Source organism: Dromiciops gliroides, chromosome 2, assembly GCF_019393635.1.
Source record: "Dromiciops gliroides isolate mDroGli1 chromosome 2, mDroGli1.pri, whole genome shotgun sequence".
NCBI lineage: Eukaryota > Metazoa > Chordata > Mammalia > Microbiotheria > Microbiotheriidae > Dromiciops > Dromiciops gliroides.
Genome location: NC_057862.1, coordinates 509,172,943 through 509,194,851, shown reverse-complemented (window position 1 = coordinate 509,194,851; position 21,909 = coordinate 509,172,943). Strand labels below are relative to the sequence as shown.

The 21,909-nt window shown below is 36.7% G+C and overlaps 1 protein-coding gene across 10 annotated transcripts in view; it reads right to left on the bottom strand.

Annotated features, from left to right (window-relative positions):
• Window positions 1-21,909, bottom strand: part of DLGAP2 (DLG associated protein 2) — a 1,236,668-nt gene that overhangs the window by 105,865 nt on the left and 1,108,894 nt on the right. For all 10 annotated transcript variants that reach the window (XM_043984242.1, XM_043984239.1, XM_043984244.1 and 7 more), the window contains one exon: window positions 20,343-20,490. In XM_043984242.1, coding sequence (XP_043840177.1) covers window positions 20,343-20,490 — 148 coding nt within the window. The remainder of the gene's footprint in view (window positions 1-20,342; window positions 20,491-21,909) is intronic.

The following is a 21,909-nucleotide window of genomic DNA, read 5'->3' as shown; positions in this document are numbered from 1 at the left end:
AGTGACATTTAACTAAAAAAAGGAGATGGATCAGCCATGTACCAAGAGTAAGGATAACTTTCTAGGAATTGACCTGGAATCTTGAAATATTAGAATCAGGAGAAAGTTGCCATTATTCTGCATCATTTCTCTATAGAGGATTTTTGGAAATACCTGGGTAGAAGCACACAGGAAAAGGTGAATGAACTACAGCATGTGCATACCAATGCAATCATTGCTGCACTGACCTGTTAAAATGCATTGTTACTGTTTTTTGTGAAATTAAGCAGAGTACAATCTAGAGAGAATTAGCTGGGAAAGTTATCTTTTCTGGATAGGAGAAAGGCAGATAATATATCTAAAAGCTTAGATTTTCTGGGGTAAGCAATTTAGCTTAAATCCCTGGGTGGCACCTGGAGGCCACTATAGAAGTAACTTGACAGTACTGTGAAAGCGATGAGAAGGAAGTATTTTGTGTTCTATTTCATTTTGCATTATTGGTTGGGGAGAGTAGAGGACAGGTGACTCAAAGGTCAGTGAAAGGATTTTATTTTATTTTTAATAGATAGGGACTTAGAGTTATCTGTCCTTAAATGACATGGGGGAGTGAAAAAAGTAAGGTGAAATAACCAGATATTAGGTAATTGTTATATAGTAGAAAGGCCATAAGACTGGAATTTAGAACATCTTTAGTCCTTGACTTAATTCAAACTATCTTTGAGACCTCATACAGGTCTCTTTATCTCTGTGAGCCTCAGTTTCCTTACGTGCAAAACTAGGAAGTTGGACTAAATAACCTTCCAAATCTCTTTTATCTCTAAAAATGTCTCAGATATTTTAGGGTTAACAAAGAGCTATCCTTTCAATCAGTTGATCAATTAGAGATTTATTAAGTGCTTACATATCCCAGGTACGATATTAGGTGCTGGGAATATAAAGAAGAAAGCAAAACATTTCCTACTCTCAAGAGGCTTACATTGAAAACTTCTTTGGGGGTAAGGTAGACCACAATACAACCCCAGAAGAAGAAGATAATAACAGGGTCAAAGCTCCAATATGCATTCTATTAGCCATAGATAGACAGGAGGAGGTTCATAAGGGAGGCAATATGTACACAAGAACATATGGAAATAAAGAAAATAAGTGAAATGATTTTTTGAAGGGGGAACAGAGAAGAATCAGCAGTTGAATTAGGAAATATTATGCAGGAGGTGGTACATAATTTGAGTTTTGAAGCAAATTAGAGATTCAGTAAAGCTCTAATAGCAGCTTGGTGGCATTGAGGATGGAATACTGGGCCTTGAGTCAGAAAGGCCTATGTTTGAATCTTGCCTCAGATGGTTATTAGGTCTGTGAACCTGGGCAAGTCATTTTACCTTTATTTGCCTCAATTTCCTCATCTGTAAAATGGGAATAATAAGCTAACTCCCAGGGCTGTTGTGAGGAACAAATGAGATAGTAATTTAAAAATGCTAAGCACAGTGCCTGGCATATGGTAAGCATTACTTAAATGTTAGCTAATATTACTTATGACTATTAGGTAATGAGACCATGAAAAGACCACTAATTAACTGTAAATGATGCTTGCGATTTTGTAGTGATGGAATAGGCATATAGGTTATGAGTTATTTATATGGTGTTCTCTTGATTACTTTTGTGGCATTAAAAATGTTCCCAGGGCAGCTAGTTGGTACAGTGGATAAAGCACTGGCCCTGGATTCAGGAGGACCTGAGTTCAAATCTGGCCTCAGACACTTGACACTTACTAGCTGTGTGACCCTGGGCAAGTCACATAACCCTCATTGCCCTAGCCCCCAAAAGAAGTTCCCTATTTTTTCTGTGCTTTTGGTACCTTCCCCTCCTGAAGATACCTTGTCCCTGAATGTCCTTACAATTTGTCGCCTCTGGTACAGATATCCTTTATGTATACTTGGACAAATTTATCTGTTTTTCTTGTTTTCATTTGCTCTGTTGCCATTATGACCTCCTCTCTAAGCACCTCAGGTACTGTACTGTTAGGATCCAAGTGTGACTACAGTTTGTTGAAATGATTTTTGGAAAATTTGTACATTTTACTCCTGTCTTAAATCTTTCTATTTTCATTCTTGAATGCTATCAGGATGACTTTGCTTAGTTGTATATCTTGCCAAGGTTTCTTTAACCTGAATTTACCCTCTACTGTATCTAGCTACTTAATGAGATGATATCACTCATAGCTGTCCAATACTTTTCTTTGTAGAATTTTATAAACAGGTTTACTTTCTAACTTGGTTTGGCATTTGACAGTCAACTCTCTTTGGTCAATTTATTAAGCTCTAGTGAAGAAAAATATATGTACATACATACACATACATATGTGTGTATACACACACACACACACACACACACACACACATATATATATATATATATATATAGAGAGAGAGAGAGAGAGAGAGAGAGACAGACAGACAGACAGAGAAACAGAGAAACAGACACAGAGAGGGAGGTGAGAGAGATAGAGAGGGATAGATGAACATAAAATAATTTAGAAGTCATTAATTGTTTGGCAAGTAATTCAAATTTTTTTTAACTGAGGTGTTTTCTAGGCTCTTGTGGTCTCTTTATTGTGGCAATTAATTTACATTGATTTAACTTCTCAATGAAACTATTATATTTGGTGCCAATGTTATTTCTGTAGTCCATTTCTCATTTAAAAATTTTCAGTAATTTCTTTAAACAGTTCAGCCTTCATCTTGTTAATTGTATATTACGTTTTTCTTATTATTCTATCTTTTTCTTATAAATTCTATCTTATCTCTGTCAAGTCACTGGTCCGATGGTACATAGACTACTGACTCAGGAATAATTTCTATGTTACTAATGAGTCTTTTTCTATCTATTAAAATATAGTCAATTTAATTCTTTGTATGCTATTTGACTGAAGGATGTATAGAATTCAAGCTCCCATTGTGCTTATTCTTTGTTGATTATGAAAAAATGATTTACTAGTACTTATAGGCTCTTATACATCGAGGTGACTCCTACCCATACATCAAAATTGTTCAGGGGGCAGCTAAGTGGTGCAGTGGATAAAGTACTGGACCTGGATTCAGGAGGACCTGAGTTCAAATCCAGCCTCAGGCACTTGACATTTACTAGCTGTGTGACCCTGGGCAAGTCACTTAACCCTCATTGCCCCACCAAAAAAAACCACCACCACCACCAACAATAACAACAACAACAAAAATTGTTCAAGATTCCTTGGGACATGTAAAACAGAAATAAACCTGTCCAGTGACTCCCTTACAATAAAGCATCAGGTAATGCATAAAACAGGGTGATGCAATTCACCAAAATATTATTTTATTTCAAGGAAATCAACTTCTTTTTGTGTATTGTCTTCTCCCATTGGATTGTAAACTTCTTGAGGGCAGATATTTTGTTTTTCTCATTTATATATTTAGCTCTTAGTACAGTGCCTGATAAGTGGTTAATAAATGTCTATTGACTATTGACTAAATCTAGGGAAAAGTCCAGGTTGAGGAAGAATCCCCGGTGGACAAGATACTCTAGATGCTCCCCTTTGTGGATGACATTATACTGATTACATCAGGCACTAAAGCTTTGTAGCCGGAGTAGATCCATAATCACCCAGACATTTGTCCTGTCCACCCACACAAGAAGAACAAATGGATGAAGGATATTTATTGTACAGATTACAACATGCATTTTAAAGGATGCCCAATGGACCTTATCCAACATTATGCATAACTGGGAGTGATTGTATGGACAGACAATGATCTGGCTTCAGAGTTGAAAAGGAGTCAGTTGTATTGCTTGAAGCATATTCCAAAGCTTTAACTGACCCCAAGCTTCCTACTAAAACAAAGATCCATCTTTTTAATACAAACATCTTACCTTTGTTGCTATATGGCAGAGAGACCTGACTGTAATACCACTAATTAAAGATACTTAAGGGTTTTCTTCTCTTGTCTATGCAACTGTGGAAGTGACCAATAGACATAACTAGAAACAAGTGTTTTGTGATGCATCCAGTGTTGATGTTTTTTTAATTTAAAATTTTATTTTTTTTACGTAACCCAAAGTTCAAGGAAAAGATACATAGTAGTATTTGGGCAACAATATATTATCAGTGTTGTTCACGTGAAAGGAGTGGTACAGAAGATATTACTGAGAACAAGTATGAGCCAAATGAAGATGGCCTTCCCATTGTGACTCTGGGTAACTCACATAACTTTTTCTAACCTCAGTTTCCTTATCTTTAAGTTGGAGATATTAATAAGACCCATCTCAGTGTGGTTGTGAGGACCAAATGAGAAATACCAGGACACTACTGTTCATCAAAATATTTTGTCAATGACATAATATGCCAAAATTGAGATGTTCTCATCCCTTAGCCTATATTAATTCTGTAAGAATACTCAGGCCCCAAGTTGTTTGGTGGAAATAACACTCAAGACCAGGTTTTATGAGAACTGTGCTTGGGAAAAGGAGTATGAAATCAGAATTGATTTAGTAGGGCAAGTATATCTTCTCATACACATTTGAATTGATGGAATTTTTTTTTTTGTGCTGATATTTGTCCCTGGATAGCCTTAAAGTCAAGGAAAAGTTCTTATCATAGAATTTTAGTCATATCAGCTCCAGATAACCAGTCAGCAAAATCAATATGAAACATCGGTCTATAGTTGAAAACATGACCACCTTTGGATCATGTTATTCTTTACCTCTATTTTCCCAGTGTTATAAATAAATGTTTTACAAAAGTCTCAGAGTACTTGAAAAGAAAAAAAAAGCAAGCACATCTGTTTTCTAAATATTGTTAACAAAAGCATCTTGAGAAAGATCATGATAGAACTGGTATCCTTGAAGCCTGAATATAGCATTCTTGTTATAGAGTCTCTGGGAAAACTTTCTTGCAAACTCACTATAAATTTAGGATATCTTTCTCTTTTAGGGTGACAAAAACACAGAACCTACTGATATCCCAAGTTTATTTTTCAAAACAAGAAACTACATTCCAAATGAAGCTCATTCATATGCAATTCATTCCATTATCATTTTCCAGTGTTCTATGGATTAAGATTTCTTTTATTACAAGTAAAGTCGAGTACTACCTAAGGAAACTCTCTGTATTCTAGCAGATAATTCCACCTGGATTAGCTAAGAAAATGCTCTTTTGTTTCTCCTGTTTAGTAGAACGTGGGAAGGTTGGAAGACTATATATGGTTTTACCTCAAAGCTACAGACATATCTAAAAAGTATCCAATCAGGAAAGACAAAACCAGTGAGTGGAAGCCATAATTAAAGCATTTCTACAAAAAGGAAATCAGAAGCCCTTAGCAATCCAATCTCTTAAAATATCATTAGAAAAACTCAGAGCATGAAAAATATAATACCCTTATAAACCAACACAAGAAATCATATGTACTTTCCTATATCAATATACATCTATCTATGAACAATTTCTTATTTATTGCAAGTACCAGGATAACTTGAAGATAGTGGGGGCTATAAATTCAAAGTTGTAACCAATGAGTATGTATAAAATATTTTACTCTGAAATGAGTGTTATAAAGGCAGTGTAGACTATAGTGGAAAGAACACTGAATTTGGCATCCAAAGACCTAGGTTTGAGTCTTATCTTTGATACCTTCTGAATGTCTTATTTCAGGTAGGTTCCTTTAAGTCTCTAGACCTCAGTTTCTTCATCTGTAAAATGAGGGAGTTGGACTTGAAGATCAATAAGTTCATTTCTAGCTCTAAACACTCTCTTTCTAAAAAAATAAGACTATTATTATAAAGAACTATATGTGAACTATGAAAGAATATTAATATAGCTTTTCTCAGGAAGAATACCTAAGAAGAACAAATAGAAAGATGTTATAAAATTAATATTTAAAATCCTAAGTTGTTAACAAATAATACCTGACCTTTCTGCAAGAGAATGTCAGCTCCCTGAGGGCAGGGACTGTTTATATGCATGCATTCATTTACATTCATAAAGAATAATTCTTGGCAAATAATAAATTCTTTTGTTTGTTTGTTTGGGTTTTTTTTTTTTTTGGTTTGGTGGTTGTTGTTTTTTTTTTTTTTTGGTGAGGCAATTGGGGTTAAGTGACTTGCCCAGAGTCACATAGCTAGTAAGTGTCAAGTGTCTGAGACTGGATTTGAACTCAGGTCCTCCTGACTCCAGGGCCAGTTCTCTATCCACTGTGCCACCTAGCTGCCCCCAAATAATAAATTCTTAGCATTATTAGTTGAATGGAAAGCTTAAAAGTAATTTGAAATAGACAAAATTGATTTCTTTGCTTAATTTGTACCCCAGTATTGAAAGAATATTTAACTATATCCAAATATTTGGGGTAAAATTGATATTTATAGATTTTAATTAGGAGATCCTCTGAATGTTTAGACCTGATAGCTAAGTAACTTGAAGTCAGTGAATGAGTTAATTCCATATGCCACTTCTGTTTTGGCCCAATAGGAAAAGAACTGGAAAGAACAAAAGAAATGCTATGTGAACAATCTGGGCTGGGCTGAGTTTTCCTACTCTGTGCATGTTAATTGTTTTAGGGGATTTAGGAAGAAATATTGGGATAAAGACTGGTGAATAAGGGAGAAAGAGCTTTGCAACTTCAAGGACTAGTGAAGAAGGTAATGTATGCATATACATTACATAATGTATATGCAAACATAAATTCTTTTTGACTGCTTAGCTACTTAAGTCCAAAGTAGCTAAAACCAGGGAGGCACCAGGCACATTTCCAGTGCAAGGGCTTGGAGTCCCAGTGTGGTTTGATTAGCAGGTATTGAAGGGTTCTGCTCTAGGAAAGCTGACTTTGCTTCTTTAATATGAAATCCTCTTCCTGTATTTCATTATGTTTTGGAGGTGGCTGTAGGTTTGCAAAGGCTTTGCTAAGAGAGCATCATGGATACGTGCATGGAAGTGTGACTTTGCTTCTTTAATATGAAATCCTCTTCCTGTATTTCATTATGTTTTGGAGGTGGCTGTAGGTTTGCAAAGGCTTTGCTAAGAGAGCATCATGGACACGTGCATGGAAGTGTTCTGTATTAAGGGGGTGATAGAAATAATTGTGGGCACATAAAGATGTAACTAGGAATTGGCAGAGATCTTATAGCTAGGGCCCTAGCTGGCATTGACAAGTGGGGCAATGTCCTTGAATGCCCAGACTGCTTGGAGCCCAGAATCAGATTCACTTACACTATTTTTTCTAAAAGTCAATAATATGAGAAAAAGCAGTCAAGATGAAGGAAGGTTAGATTATATAACAACAACAACAGCAACAGCAACAACAGCAACAACATAATAACCTTGCAATTCATTCTTGAACAAAAATCCAAATCCTCTCTTTTTGAGTATAAGCCACAGAAGCCAATCAATACAACCAAACCATTAGTGCAGAGATGTGGGTAAGAAAAGGGACAATGCCCCAAACCATTTTCCTTAAAGAAGTAGACAGTCAAGAAAATGGAGGCCAAAGAGGCTTGAGACATATCTTCCATCTGTTATCATTGTAGAACTGAAGGCCATAAACATGCTGAATGTAAAGTGCGAGAAATACAGAGTTGGTTGTACAAAAGTCAATTTCTTCTTTCAAACTTTGGGAAACTGAGTCAGTGCCATAGAAGAGAGTTGCTTTGGTCCCTGAGGACAGTTACAATAACTCCAACGTTAATTCCATATGCTCTGTTCCACCTGGACTCATAGGATCTTGTGCAGGGGGCATGGTAAGAAGTGAGAATATGAATTGTAAAGCTCTCCTAGATAGTATATCTCAAATCATTCCCATTTTCCAACCTTTTCATCACAAATATTTGAGAAAAATATCTTTAAAGCCTATGACAGGATTTGTATTTGTATGAGTTAAAGACTATCCATACCCAGGATATATCAAAGTTAGTTTGAGACTCCCTAAGGGACTTGCAGTGTGAACAGAAAATTGGACATTATGGCTCTGTTATGTTGGGACCATCTAATATTCACTGAAGTGTCAGTATTGAAATTAATTCCAGTCTTTCTAAATTTCTAGCAGGATACTGCAAGAAACAAGTTTGGATTCAGTACATACACTCATTAACTACCCATATAAATTATGCAGAGACTTGCAAGAGGATAAAGACAAGAAAGATGTTCCAGTGAACATCATAGAATCACTAATTACTCAACCTCCAAACTGGATCCTGAGGTATTTTGATTTTCAGGACTCCCCAGGACCAAAGAAATGGAAGGATAGGTTTAGCATGGAACTCAGCAAGAAGAAAGTCATGTTCTTGTAGAGTGAGTGGGAGGTTAGTTGCTGTCCTTCATGCTTGAGGAAGACCAAAATGACATCACTATAGAGGGGCAGCTAGGTGGTGCAGTGGATAAAGCACTGGCCCTGGATTCAGGAGGACCTGAGTTCAAATCCAGACTCAGACACTTGACACTTACTAGCTGTGTGACCCTGGGCAAGTCACTAAACCCTTATTGCCCTGTCCCCTCCCCCCCCCAAAACGAAAGAAAAAAATGACATCACTATGTTGGGATCAATGTATGGTGTGTCCAACTATGGCTGATCAGACTAATATGAGCTCAGAAGGTTTTACCACAGGTCGGGCATGAATAGTGTATATGAACATTTGGAGTGTAGATGTTCCTAAATGTGTACATCTCATGTTTCTTTTGAGCTACTACAATTCTACTTTGCTCATAGAGGACAGCACCTTCTTTGATGAGGGTGTGCCATTTTGGATGGTCCTCTGCTAGTGTCTCCCAAATCTCACAATTTCAAAGTTCTTCAGAGAGCCTTTGAAAGTGTCCTTGTACTGATTTTTCTCACCTCCATGTGAGTGCTTGCCTTGTGTGAGTTCTCTGTAAAAGAGTCTTTTAGGCAAATGTACATTTGGCATTTGAGCTATGTGACCAGTCCATCAGAGTTGCACTCTCTGCAGTAGAGTTTGAATGCTTGTCAGTTCAGCTTGAAAAGGACTTCAGTGTCTAGTACCTTATTTTACCAAATGATCTTCAGAATCTTCCTAAAACATTTCAAATGGAAGTGATTTGGTTTCCTTGACATGGTGCTGGTATACTGTCCAGGTTTCACAAACATACAACAATGAGGTCAGCACAACAGCTCTGTAGACCTTCAGTTTGGTAGACAACCTAATACCTTTTCTCGCTCACACTTTCTTTCACAGACTCCCAAACATTGAGCTAGCTCTGGTAATGCATTCATCAGTATCATCTCTGTGTACTTCCCTAGAAAGTATACTGGTAAGGCGAGGAAACATCCACAGCATTCAAAATTATTTCATGTATAGATGGTATGATAATTGTTGGTGGCGAACCTCTGTGTTTTGGTGTTGTCAGGCCAAAATTAGCATATAAAGCAGAGAATTGATTCATACTTTATTGTATCTCAGCCTCAGCTGTATTGAGTGCATAATCATCTGTGAACAACAAATTGTGCACCAACTCTCCCTCCACTTTAGTCTTGGCTTATAGCCTTTTCAAGTTAAATAATTTATCATCAGTATGGTAGCTGACCTTGATTCCATTTTCACCCTCCTTGAAGGGTGTCTAACAACATCACTGAAAACATCATGCTAAAAATCTTGGGAACAAGTATACATCCTTACTTCTCTCCATTGATGACTGGGAAAACACAGGAGCATTGTCCTTTATCCAGAACCATGCATGAAACTGGTATATAATACTGATGAAATTCTTTGGGTTATTAAATTTTGTCATGATCTTCCCACAAGCCTTCACAACTGACAGTATCAAAGATCTTGGTCAGATTGATGAACATTGTGTACAGACCTCTATTCTACTCCTGTATTGGCTCTAAGTAGCTGGTCTGAAGTTATAAATGGACAAATTCCACTTCTGCAGAGCTTCTGTTAAGTACAGAGGTCACATTTTCTCCTACCAAGGTGTAAGCATAGAGCCACAGAAAGTAGAAGAATTTATGAAGTGGCCATGTCTAAAATGTCCTAGAAACAATAACTTTTTTGGGATTTGGTAGTTATTACCCCCAATTTTAACCCCTACTGTTATTGCTTTATCATTGAATGACTTCACTCATAAATGGATAATTGAAAAGGATCAGAAACAAAAAAGCAGAAAAGGCAAAATTGTATTAAACTAAACAAAACTTTATTTTGGAAATAAATGTGAAAGACAAATGTGAAAACGCCTTCAAAGATTTAATCTACTATGTTACCCATGTAGCAACATTAGCTTATTCAGAGGAAAGTTAATTTTTTGTTCTCTTTTTGCCAACCTGGAAGGCTTGGCAATCTTCTATACTAGAAAAGTAATGGTTACCAGAGACAAATTACATTTGCCAGCAAAAGGTGGCCTGATAGTCAGTCTCATTACCCTATCTGCAAGCTTGAATTCTTGTCTTTAAAGAGAGTTATTACTGAGAAGTTCAAAGACCATGTATATGGAGCAAAACTCCAAGGATAGGCTGAACAATCAATGGATTGATTTATATTTTGGCCAGTGCCAAGTTGGATACTGCTTGCCAGGAATGAATAGCAGCACTGGCCTGTTCTGGTTTCAGCATACAAAACATGCCTGGTTAAATGAATATGGATGCAGCTAGCTTGTCAAGAATGATTTGGGACATTGTGGTGATTCCAGAAGACTATATAAGAACAATTTCTGACAATCAATTAATTGACAAATCAACATATTTATTAAGAACCTACTATGTACACACACGTTGAGAATAGATACAAAGTTAATAAATACAGATATAGCAAAAGTAGTTAAAGAGAAAGTACTTTGGGAGGGAAAGTACTAGCAGTTGAGGGGGATTAACAAAGGTTTCATGCAGTAGATGTTGTCTGAGGTGCATCTTGAACAAGTAATCTGTTAGGTAGTGGTGAGAAAGGAGTTCATTCCAAGAGTGGAATATATCACCAGTACAAAGGCATGGAGGTGGAAGATAGAGTTTCATGAGCAAGGAACAGAGAAAGGCAATCTGGTTGAATCAACATGTGTGGGTGAAGGAGTAATGTCCAATTAGGTTGGAAAGAAGGGTTGCAGCCAGCTGATATAGGGTTTTAAAAACTAAACTGAGGAGTTTATTTTTAATTGTTTAAGAAACCAATGGAGTTGGCTGATTAGGAGAGTCACATGGTCAGATCTGCACTTAAGGTGAATTACTTTGTCAGTGGTGTACAGAATATACTGGAGTGTTGAGAGACTTGAGGCAGGGAGAAAAATTAGGAAGCTATTGATAATGAACTGAGGTAAGATTGGTAGTTGTGCAAATAACGAAGTTTTAGATGTGAGAGATTTTATGAAGGTAGAAATGACAAAATTTGGCAATTGATTATATATGTAGGATGAGGAACAGTAAGGATAATGCCAGTGTTACTGACCTGAAATCCTAGAAGGATGGTGTACCTTTGAGAAGTTTTTAAGAAGAGAAGGTATAGGGGAGTGAAAAGATAATGAGTTCACTTTTAGAATGCTGATTTAAAGATGTCCACTAGATGCCTAGTTTGAGATTTCTTAAAGGCTGGGGCTAGGTAACAGATCTGGGAGTCATATGCATAGAACTGATAGTTTAAAACTATTGGAGCTGATGAGGGTGAGAAAAAAGAAGGGAAGGAGGGAGGGAGGGCGAGAAGGAGAGAGAGAGGGAGAGAGAGAGAGAGAGAGAGAGAGAGAGAGAGAGAGAGAGAGAGAGAGAGAGAGAGAGAGAGAGAGAGAGAGAGAGAGAGACCCTTGGGGAACACTCTCAGGGGGTATGATGTGAATGATAAGTCATGAAAGGAGACTAAAAAGGAGCCAGATAGGTGGAGGCAAAGCAGGAAGGAATAGTGTCACACAAAACCTGAGGAGGTCCAGGAGGAGAGAGTAGTTAACAGTATCAAATGCAGCAGATAACTTGAGAAGGTTTAGTAATGATAAAAGATCATCAGATTTGTCAATTAGGATATTATTCATAATTTAGGAGAGAGCAGTTTCAGTTGAGTGATAAGGATAGAAATCAAGGGGTGAGAGGGGAGAAAGTGGAAGCATGAATATAAACAACTTTTTAAAAGGAATTTGGCTAGCACAGGGAGATATAGGATGGTAGCTTAAATGTTTGATGGGATCTCGTGAAGCTTTTTCAAGGATAGGGGAGACAGAATATTTGAATTCATTAAGGAAGGAATTAGCTAACAGGAAGATGTTAAAGATTGGAGGGAGTGATAACTGAGGATTCAATCCATTGAAGAAGATAGAAATGGGTTGAGAACAAGTGCATATATAGAGGGGTTGGCATTGACAAGGGAGAGGATCCCTTCTGTCATAAAACAGGGGAAAGGATGTGAGTGGGATATGATGTCAAGAGCTTTTGGGATGAAGTCAATGGAAGAAGAAGATTCTCACATTGAATAGTTTCATTTTTTTTAGTAAAGTAAGAGGCAAGGTATGGATCATAATTAAATAAAAGTATAGCGATAGCTTAGGACTTTCCTCAGACAATATACCAAATACATTTATGGATATTATTTCATTGGGCCAATCTTTCTTGCTTTAATTGTCTGCAGATGACTTACACGGTCATAGGAGTGATGAAAGTGAAAAAAACCAACCAAGGCAGTGATTCTAAAAATCCTAAGTTTCAGCCAACAAAAGTTACTTTATTGCCAATTCAGTGGCAATTGTTGGAGCTGCACGGTGGAGTACTATATCACACTATGAATGATACCATGCGTGGACGAAGAAAAATCTGGAAAGTAACTACTCAGAGCATACTGTCCAATAGCCATGAATGCCTTGCATTATGATTTTGGACATATGGGTCAAAAAAGGACCCTAGAGCTAGAAAGAAACAGATATTATTGACTCAAAATGGCTGCAGATGTTACCAAGAATTCTGAAGCTTTTACCAGACATGTACAAAGAAATATGTTGTCAACTTATGCTACATATTTGGAGAATATAAGATACCAGCAATTCTTTGGAAAGTTCTGTATTATCTGTATTGTCTTTCTATCTTTACAAGTAACTAGTGATAATACTATATTTTAGTGGTATGAGCACTTCACCAGGTATGGCTATCCAACCAGAAACCAGAAATAGAAATAATCTATTACTGCCAAAGGTGTTTTTGCTAAGTACTTTTTTTTTTTTACGGGGCAGTGAGGGTTAAGTGACTTGCCCAGGGTCACACAGCTATTAAGTGTCAAGTGTCTGAGGCCGGATTTGAATTTAGGTCCTCCTGAATCCAGGGTTGGTGCTTTATCTACTGCACCACCTAACTGCCCCCCGAAGTACTTTTCAGTGTATGTATTCTCTGCTAGGATTCATTCTGACCAAGGGAGATACCTGGAGAGCAAGCTATTCAAGAAGATGTTGGCCTTGGCAGGTACAAAATAATCTAGATCTACTAAAAATCTACATGGGAAACCACATATTGAACATTTTAGTCACACCCTGTTGAACATCTTGGTAACCCTGAAACTAAAATATAAAACTTAATTGATGCCAACATGTGTCATTTCTAGCATATATATATATATATGTACATATATATATATATACACACACATAATTACACAAGGAATGAAGCTATTCGTCATACCTGCTTATGTTTGGGAGAGAAATATAATAATGTAATAACTTGTGTTTTGGAAACTCATATGAAGAAGGTATTACAACTACTTACACTCAATATGTCTCAGTTGAGAAAGAAGCTTACCAACTAGTCATGGCTTCAGCTCAGATCTGTGACAGAAACAAAAGATGGAATGATAGTAGAGCATGTCATCAAGACCTTTAACAAGGAGACAGTTCTGTTAAGAAACCTTGGCATTCAAAGGACTTGCAAGTTATCCACTTGATGGAAAGCTAACCTGTGCAAAATTAAGACACTGGATAACTTGTCTTTTTATAAAATAGTTACAGAGAATAGAAGGTGTCATATCAAGACTATTCGTCACAATCACCTCTTATCCATAAGGAAATCAGTTAGACATTTAACTTGGCAAATGCTTAGCAAAAGAGACTGTTCACCAGTCGTATACAGTCTGGCCCAGCTATAGACTGAAAATGATAGTTCTAGTGAAGGAGATTATGTGTTCTCTTAAAGGACAAGGCAACTGAACCCACAGGCAATTAATTACTGGCTATTACTACAGAGACCCTTAGGATACAGAAACAACCCATAGAGCACAAAATACTGATACCCAACCTGATCATGCTGTCATTCCAGGTATATAACACAGGCCTATAATAATTCTGATGGTCAGTCTATAACATCTACTAGCTCAGGTATTGGAGGAGAGAGAACAGTTAGTGAAAAGGGAAATATATCCTATAAGACCAGTTGCCAGACTATGATGTAACAGGTCACAGGGGAACCTGAAGACAGTTACACACATAGTGAGGTGACAATAGAGATTTCACATGTGAAACATGCCTTGCATGTAATTGAATATGTTTATTTTTGTTGGGTATGCTTGTCTATTATTTTGCTGTTATATTCACCTAGGTATTTTATATTCAATTTGTGGTAAGGTTTATTAATTCTTTTGTTCATTGTTAATTTGCATATCATGCTAATTCTTAGAGTGAAACTGTATTTTTATATAGGTCTACTGACAGTGTTATTGTGTTATTAATTAGTCATTTTTTGTTTTCTTATGAGTGCTTGTTGTGTATTCCAGATATTCATGTATAAGAATTGTACATATATATGTACTGCATGTAATGTAGGCATGTTGTCATTGTCTTTCTGTCAGGTGATTAATTCTTTTTATAAGATTCTATCACATGTAATGTTAAAGTTTTATTCTTTTGTTTTCAATGGTACCAAAAATTTGTTATTTATGATAATAGAAAAATCACTTTTATAACTTTAAAACACTAATTTTGTCCAGTTATGGATTTTATGCTTATCCCAGATGATTTTTGGAAGAGATTGCAAAAAGTTTTTTAGCTTAGAGGAGGAATGTCATCCTGCTTCTGCCCAAGTCTGCCAAGGTTTTCTTGATGGATAGGCTTGTGACCTTGGTTGCATATATGTAAGCTGACATGATTAACTAAGAGAAGACTAAACCTCAATGTTACATGATTGAAATAATGACTCATTTCAGTTGGTTGGATATACACTTTGAGAGAGGAGCTTGAGACATATAGGTCATGAGAAAAATGAGATGTGGACATTTGAATAGCATTCTAACTAGAGCCCTACACCTCCCACTGCCCTCAAGAGTTACAGACACATAGAGAAGATGCACCAATCCTCCCTTCCCTATCATGTATTTTGGCTTTCAGTCCTTAAAATTTTGCATACTGCTGAGAACAGACTCCCTTTTGGTGAAATCATGTTCTCTCATAGTTTGAGCTGAGATCCTATCTTACTTTCATCTGAAAAACTCATTTTCTCATGCATTCTTTCATTTATTTTAATCTGTACAACTTCCATTATTTCTTTTTTTCTCCTTTTCCTTGATAAAGAGGTTTACTATCTTCTTGAAATGGTCTTTTGTATAACCAGCATTTAGAAGGAAGGGCCTAAGCTGGGAAGTGTAAGACAAGGGGAATCTGATCCTTTGAGAACAATCAAGGAAGTGGTTTTCATTTTGAACCATTTAGACATATTTGAAGTGTGATAGATGGACATAATCTAGCCTATCACCCCCTTGGAAATAGGACAGATCACCTAGCCTCTCTCGCTACCCTCCCAGCTAGGTTGCTGGTACTTCCAGCGTGGCTGCCTCCTGCAAAGACATGATATTTTTCAGATCATATCTATGAATCCCACCCATAAATCACAACTTTTTATCTAGACAGATAGATTCAAATATATATATATATATACATCCCTCAAATCTTAGTGTAGTTTTAAGCTATTAAAGCTTTAATAGCTTAAACCTGCACTAAGACTTTCGGGGCACACTGTGCATCTACCTCACATATAGCATGACCTTGATATCCTTCACCATTCTGACTGCTCAACAACAGAGTGCTGATATAGCTAAGTTATATTTAGATTATAATTATTTCTACTTTTCCCTCAATGTCAATTAACTTAAATTCTTGATTATGAAAAGGGTTTAGAAATCATCCCTCCCCACTCCCTTCCTGTGAAGCCTTCTTTCCTTGCACATCCAATTTCACATCTCTCCCATTAACAGGAGTAAAAAGAAAGAAGCCCATAGAACCTTCTGCTTTCTAGCCCTGACCAACACACACTTGGAAAATAAGGTGTGGCAACAATTTTATTTCAGCTAAGAAAACAACTTACTTTTATTGAGAATAACTGAGGCAGCATCGTAAAGTGGGAAATTGATAAGGAGTAGAAAATCTGGCTCCAAGCCACTGCTCAGCCACTTACTAGCTATGTCACTCACACTGGCCAGAAGATCCCTTCATTTTTATTTCCTCTCCTGTAAAATGGGAATAAAAATCCTTGTCCTGTCTTGCTCCTAGGACAGCTGTGAGCATCATGTGACAGAATTTTAGAGATAGAAGGGATCTTAGAAGTCACCTAGTCCTGTATGTACCCGAACAGGAATGCTCACCCATTGGAATACCCCAAATAAGGGATCTAGCCAGGCTCCACTGAAGGAGAACTCACAACCTCCTGAGACGCCCATTCCTCTTTTAGATAGCTCTGGTTGTTAGATGTTTTTATATACTGAACTGAAATGTACCTTCTCTGTAACTTCTTCCTCATCTGTCCAAGTTCTAGCCTCTGGGGCTGAACACAAGGATATTTCTACTTCCATATGACAGCCCTTCAAATACCCCAAGATAACTATGTCATTCCCCTAAAATATTTCTTCAACAGATGATGTCTGAAAGCACATTGAAAATTGTAAAGCACTATGTAAGGTGGACTTCATTAATTAATTTATATTAACAGTTGTATTAACAGTGATCTCCCACAGGTAAAGAATTTGGTAGTCGACTTGCTGATGATAGGCCTCTTGATACTAAGTTAGGCTGGTTGTTACATAACAGCAACAAATCTATTGCCAGTATTATACTTAAGGCCTTTCTAGTTTGGACAGACTTACCAGAGCCCTGGACTCTATTGCCATAACCTTCAGGAGGCCAGGGGTACCTCTATGAGACAATGAAGCATGGAAATCATATCATTACACTGTTCCATGCCATAATGAGGTAGGCTGTGATGCCCAGAAATGAAAGTAAGCTCATCAGGGAAGAACTGCACTAAAATGAGAACATGGTGTGAGAAATTCCAGCTCTCTTAAATATGCATATTATAATGAATGATTTAAAAAGAACAAAACATTAACCCAAATAACCAGATATATTTAAACAAATCCTCTAAAAATGGTAATCCAGTGAGACCAGGTTTTCAGGTTTTCTAATCCATAATTATTAAAGCTCATCTGGAAAGCAGTTCCAAAATTAGAGGGAAGAAAGGAGTTGTGCCTTAAACTTTAGAATTGAAAGAGCCTAATTCCTTGCGAAGTCCAAAGTTAAACATACAAACATACACATATGAAAACAACACAAACAAGACAAAAACTCCACTACTTATTAAAGAATCTAGAGGTACTAAAATGGTAAATAAGGTAACAGGTAAGTTTGTGAAACCTAAGAATTAAAAGGGAAATTGCTGTGGTCTGAAGTTGGCTCTGAGAGAGCTGAGATTGAACCAATTTAAGACAGGAGACCTGACCTGACTGGCTATTCATGGAGTAAAAGAACAACCACTCTGGTATCTTTGCCAAGAAAACCCCAAATGGAGTCACAAAGAGTCAGATACAACTGTAAGGGGCTAAAATTCTAGCTATACTGTCTAAAATATCTACTGAGTGGTCACCAATAAATTATAAGCTTTAGCAAGAGTTAGACTTTTAAGCATTTATTAAGGAGAATAAGAATTTGGTAAAGAGAGAGAGAATGGCCTACAGTCATCTATCTATTAAAGGGAGAGAGCATTTCTCACTCTATTCTCAACCAGAGTCCTGATGAAAGAGCATGAGAGCACCAGCCTCGCCCCTTGTTCCTCCCACAAGCAAGCATCACTTCCTGACGCCAAAGAGCGGGATGTCTTGCCCTCAGACGCCTTCTCCTCATGGCGGAGCTTTGCTACAGTTAAGTTTCCAGCAGGTGGTGTCATTCCAATTGCTACACTACTGAAAATAACTGAACAATAACTGCACACACACACACACACACACACACACACACACAAGGGCTAAGAAAAGTTTTTCTAAGACCAGAAATGTTGCATTAAGTTTCAAGTCACATTTAGATTAAAAAAATAATAATCTAACAATTAGTTAGTAAATAGTTCTATAGATGCTTATGTCATTGAACTTAAGATATATTGAAATTTGTTTATAGTAAAGCAAGCAATCTTATTGAATATAGTGGGTTTCTTCTGAGTTAGGCTCAGATCCTATCTCACACTTAATATCTTTATGACCTCGTGTATGTTACCTTGCCTCTCTGGGCCTGCTTCTTCATCTGTGAAATAATAGAATTGGCCCAAATGATCTTTAAGGTTCCTTCAAGCTCTAAATCCTACAAACTATCTTTAGGGGAACATTTTCCCAGATTTATTCTGCATGATTTTTAGTCTCCAGAGACATTCATGGTCAGATTAGGAATAAGACAGATTTCTAATATTGAAGTTTAGGAAAGAAGAAGAAGATCCCATGAATGGATGGAAAGAGCATATGGCAGGTAGATGCTGTGCTCCAGAAAGTTTTAGGCATCATTTGTATGTAGAATTGAGTTAAAAAAACAACATTTTAGGACAAGGAAGCAAGGAAAGGAAACTTGGGAGAAAACGATCAGTCGTTCTCTCTGACACTTGAGGGCATATTATTCATAAAATTCAAAACAAAGTTTAGGGGTGCTTTTCCAGACAAGGCCAGATTGTCAGATCTAGCAGTGCTCTGAGAAAGGTCAATAGAGAATAATTCATCATTAGAGGAACAGATAGAAATGGCCTGAGCAGTTAAGTAGATTGTCAGTAGCTTTCTGAGTCATCTCTTTATGGCATTAAGAATATCAACAAAACTTTCATGTAATGGTCAGTAAGAAATTACCCCAAGGTAAAAGCAGGTGGTTTTTTTTTTTTTAATCTGGCAAAAGAATAGATTTGTTACTGGGGCTTTACCACTTCCTTTTCATTTTTGAATAAGATCACCATGCCCAAATGCACACCATACTTTGCTATTTGTGAATCTTAGTATCTGATGATTCCTCTACCTAGAAAGCCCTCCTATTGATTTTCCGCATTAAAATTCTTCCCCATTACCCAATGTCTGGATCAAAAGCAACATTCTCCATAAAGATATTCTTGATTCCCCTAAAGTTATTTGTTCTTTTTAGGAGGAGCTTCTCACATCTAAAGATTCAGAAAGAGTTAAAGAAAGTGTTCTACATGAGCCTGAGAAAAGTCAGTGTTAGGTTAAGGAGAGGTTGACAACAGTTAAGTGTCTAGCATAGTACTTAGACCATAGTAGACACTTAAATGCTTTTTGATTGATCACTTGATTAAGGACAAGTAATTATACCTTTACAATTATTTAAATTTTTGCTACAAATCACACATCTTATTTAAGTATAATAATTTATAATGTTAAAATTTACACCACAGCTTTTATAAGAATTCCTATACTGCATTTTCTTAAAAACTATAATTAAGTGGAAAAACAGAATAATCACGTTTTCCCAGTTAATCATAAGTATGGGAAGTCCAGCAATTTGGACCATGATGCAATAACCAGAACTTTGGTATTTACCCAGTGGAAGCATATTTTAAATATCAGTAAAGTATCTGGAAAGTAAAAGACCGCCCCCCCAAAACAAAACAAAACAAAACAAAACCCAACAACAACAACAAGCCTCAGCCCCACCTTGGTAATGAGATGATATGAAAATTGAAACAACTAAAAATGTAGCAGTATCTATCCTCAACTCTACTTACTAAACCTTCAGAGATTCTGTCCTGAAAGATTCTGCTGGATGGGATTTTGGTTCCCTAGCAAAGTGATACCATAACATTATCTTACCCACATCATCCCCTCATTTTATCAGTAAAACATCCCTGGAATAAGAGGGGAATCTGTGTGTATAAAGATGGCTCACTCATCAATTATATTTCCTGTGCCAAGGAGAGATGACTAAGATATTAAAGTAGTACAATAAATAATAATACCACCCCCCCAAAAAAAAACCACCCAGCCTTAAAAATCTGTCCATTGTTACCAATCAGAAATAAAGTTACTTCATAGTCTTTCCTTTCTGGCACTCTTAAATATCACTGCCGAGCTCTCACTTATTAACGTAGAAAACTTCTAATAAAATGTGACTTTGTGGTTTGGGTAAAGGATAAAAAGAAATGGCCAACCTGACTAACACAGCTGGCCTGACTCAGAGTGCTGACTGCCCGCATGTAGCTCTGATTCCGGGAGCGGAATTTTGGAGAGTTGTAGTTAGCAGAGGGATCCAGGTTGTGACCACCAGGCACATCACTTGCAGCTTGTAGGTAGCTCTGGCTATATTAAAGAGAGAGAGACAGAGACAGAGACAGAAAGGAATGAAGAGAAAATAAAGTCCATAAACATCAATGGAAAAATTACAGTTTGAGAACGGTCATTCTATCCCATTTTAAGAAGCTGCTGAAATTGAGCAATTTGTAAGTATTTTTGCCTTATGTAAATATATTTGATGTAAACACTTGCAAATGTGAGTTTCATTTCCTGTAATAAATGGAAGTGATTTTCCGGATTGCTTCTGAGCTTGACACTTTATAGCCAGAAAGGTGGAATTAGGGTTGCTCCAAATAAGAAATGATGACAGGATCTGTAACTTATGCAGCATTAAGACAAACTACCCACCTGGATTCAGGCCCAACATCAATGATAGTATCATAAAAATGTGTCTATGCTTTTGCAACTATACAGACTCTGAATTCAGCCTATGCTTTTCTGTTTCACTTTCACAAATGTTTCATTGTGCTAAAAAGTGCAAGAAAAGAATGAACTTTGAATCTGTTGCCACAGTCACGATGATTCCTCCCCCCCCCGCCCCGCCCAGCTCTTCCTGAAAAAGAGATATAATTTCATTTATCTTTTTACTTCTCCAACCCTTTACCTTTTGGCCATATTAGAATTCTGAGGTATGGAGCATACTAAAACCTTACTTAACTGGAATGTTCCAGGAAAGGGGTGTTTTGGTTAAAATGGGCTTTTCTGGTTAATCAGCAACCTTTGTTATTATTTAATCTTGATGTGGAAAAGCATTTTAAAATGTATGAGGCCGCTTTTTTGCCTTTGTAAGAAGAATTAACATAATTTCATTTTTCTTTGCTGACTGCAGATCTCATATTGCTTTAGAGCCATCATTTGGAACTATCAATTTTCACTGCGGAAGAGGATATGTACAACATCTGTTGAAATAAAGTTCTGTGTGCCTTGACCCCAGAATAACCCCTGGAAGTTTAAAAATTTTTAATATTATTTTAAATGAAGTCCCTGATATAACTTTGGATTTGCCACTTCCTCTAAAGGTGGAAAACAGGGGAAAATCCATTTAATTTAGAATTTTGATGATTTGTTTTTAAGTTTTCAAATTTGCTTAATGAGTTTTGAATTGTGCTGCTATAAGAAAACTTTTGCTACCTCATCCATACATACAGACATATTCACAAACACACTTTGGAGCTCTGACATACTTTGAACAATTATCAGCCTTGATTTGTGCCATCACTGTGTGTGATGTTACTTAACAATAGTAAGAGGAATGTTAACCAATACATATTTATTCCACAATAGCTTTTTATAAAAATCAATTTGATTCCATCAACAAATATTTATTAATTACATACTGATGTGCCCACATTTCTTCACAGGGGCTTACAAAGGCTAGTTTTCTGCCTTCATGAAGTTTAGTAGAAGAATATGAAAAATATCCAA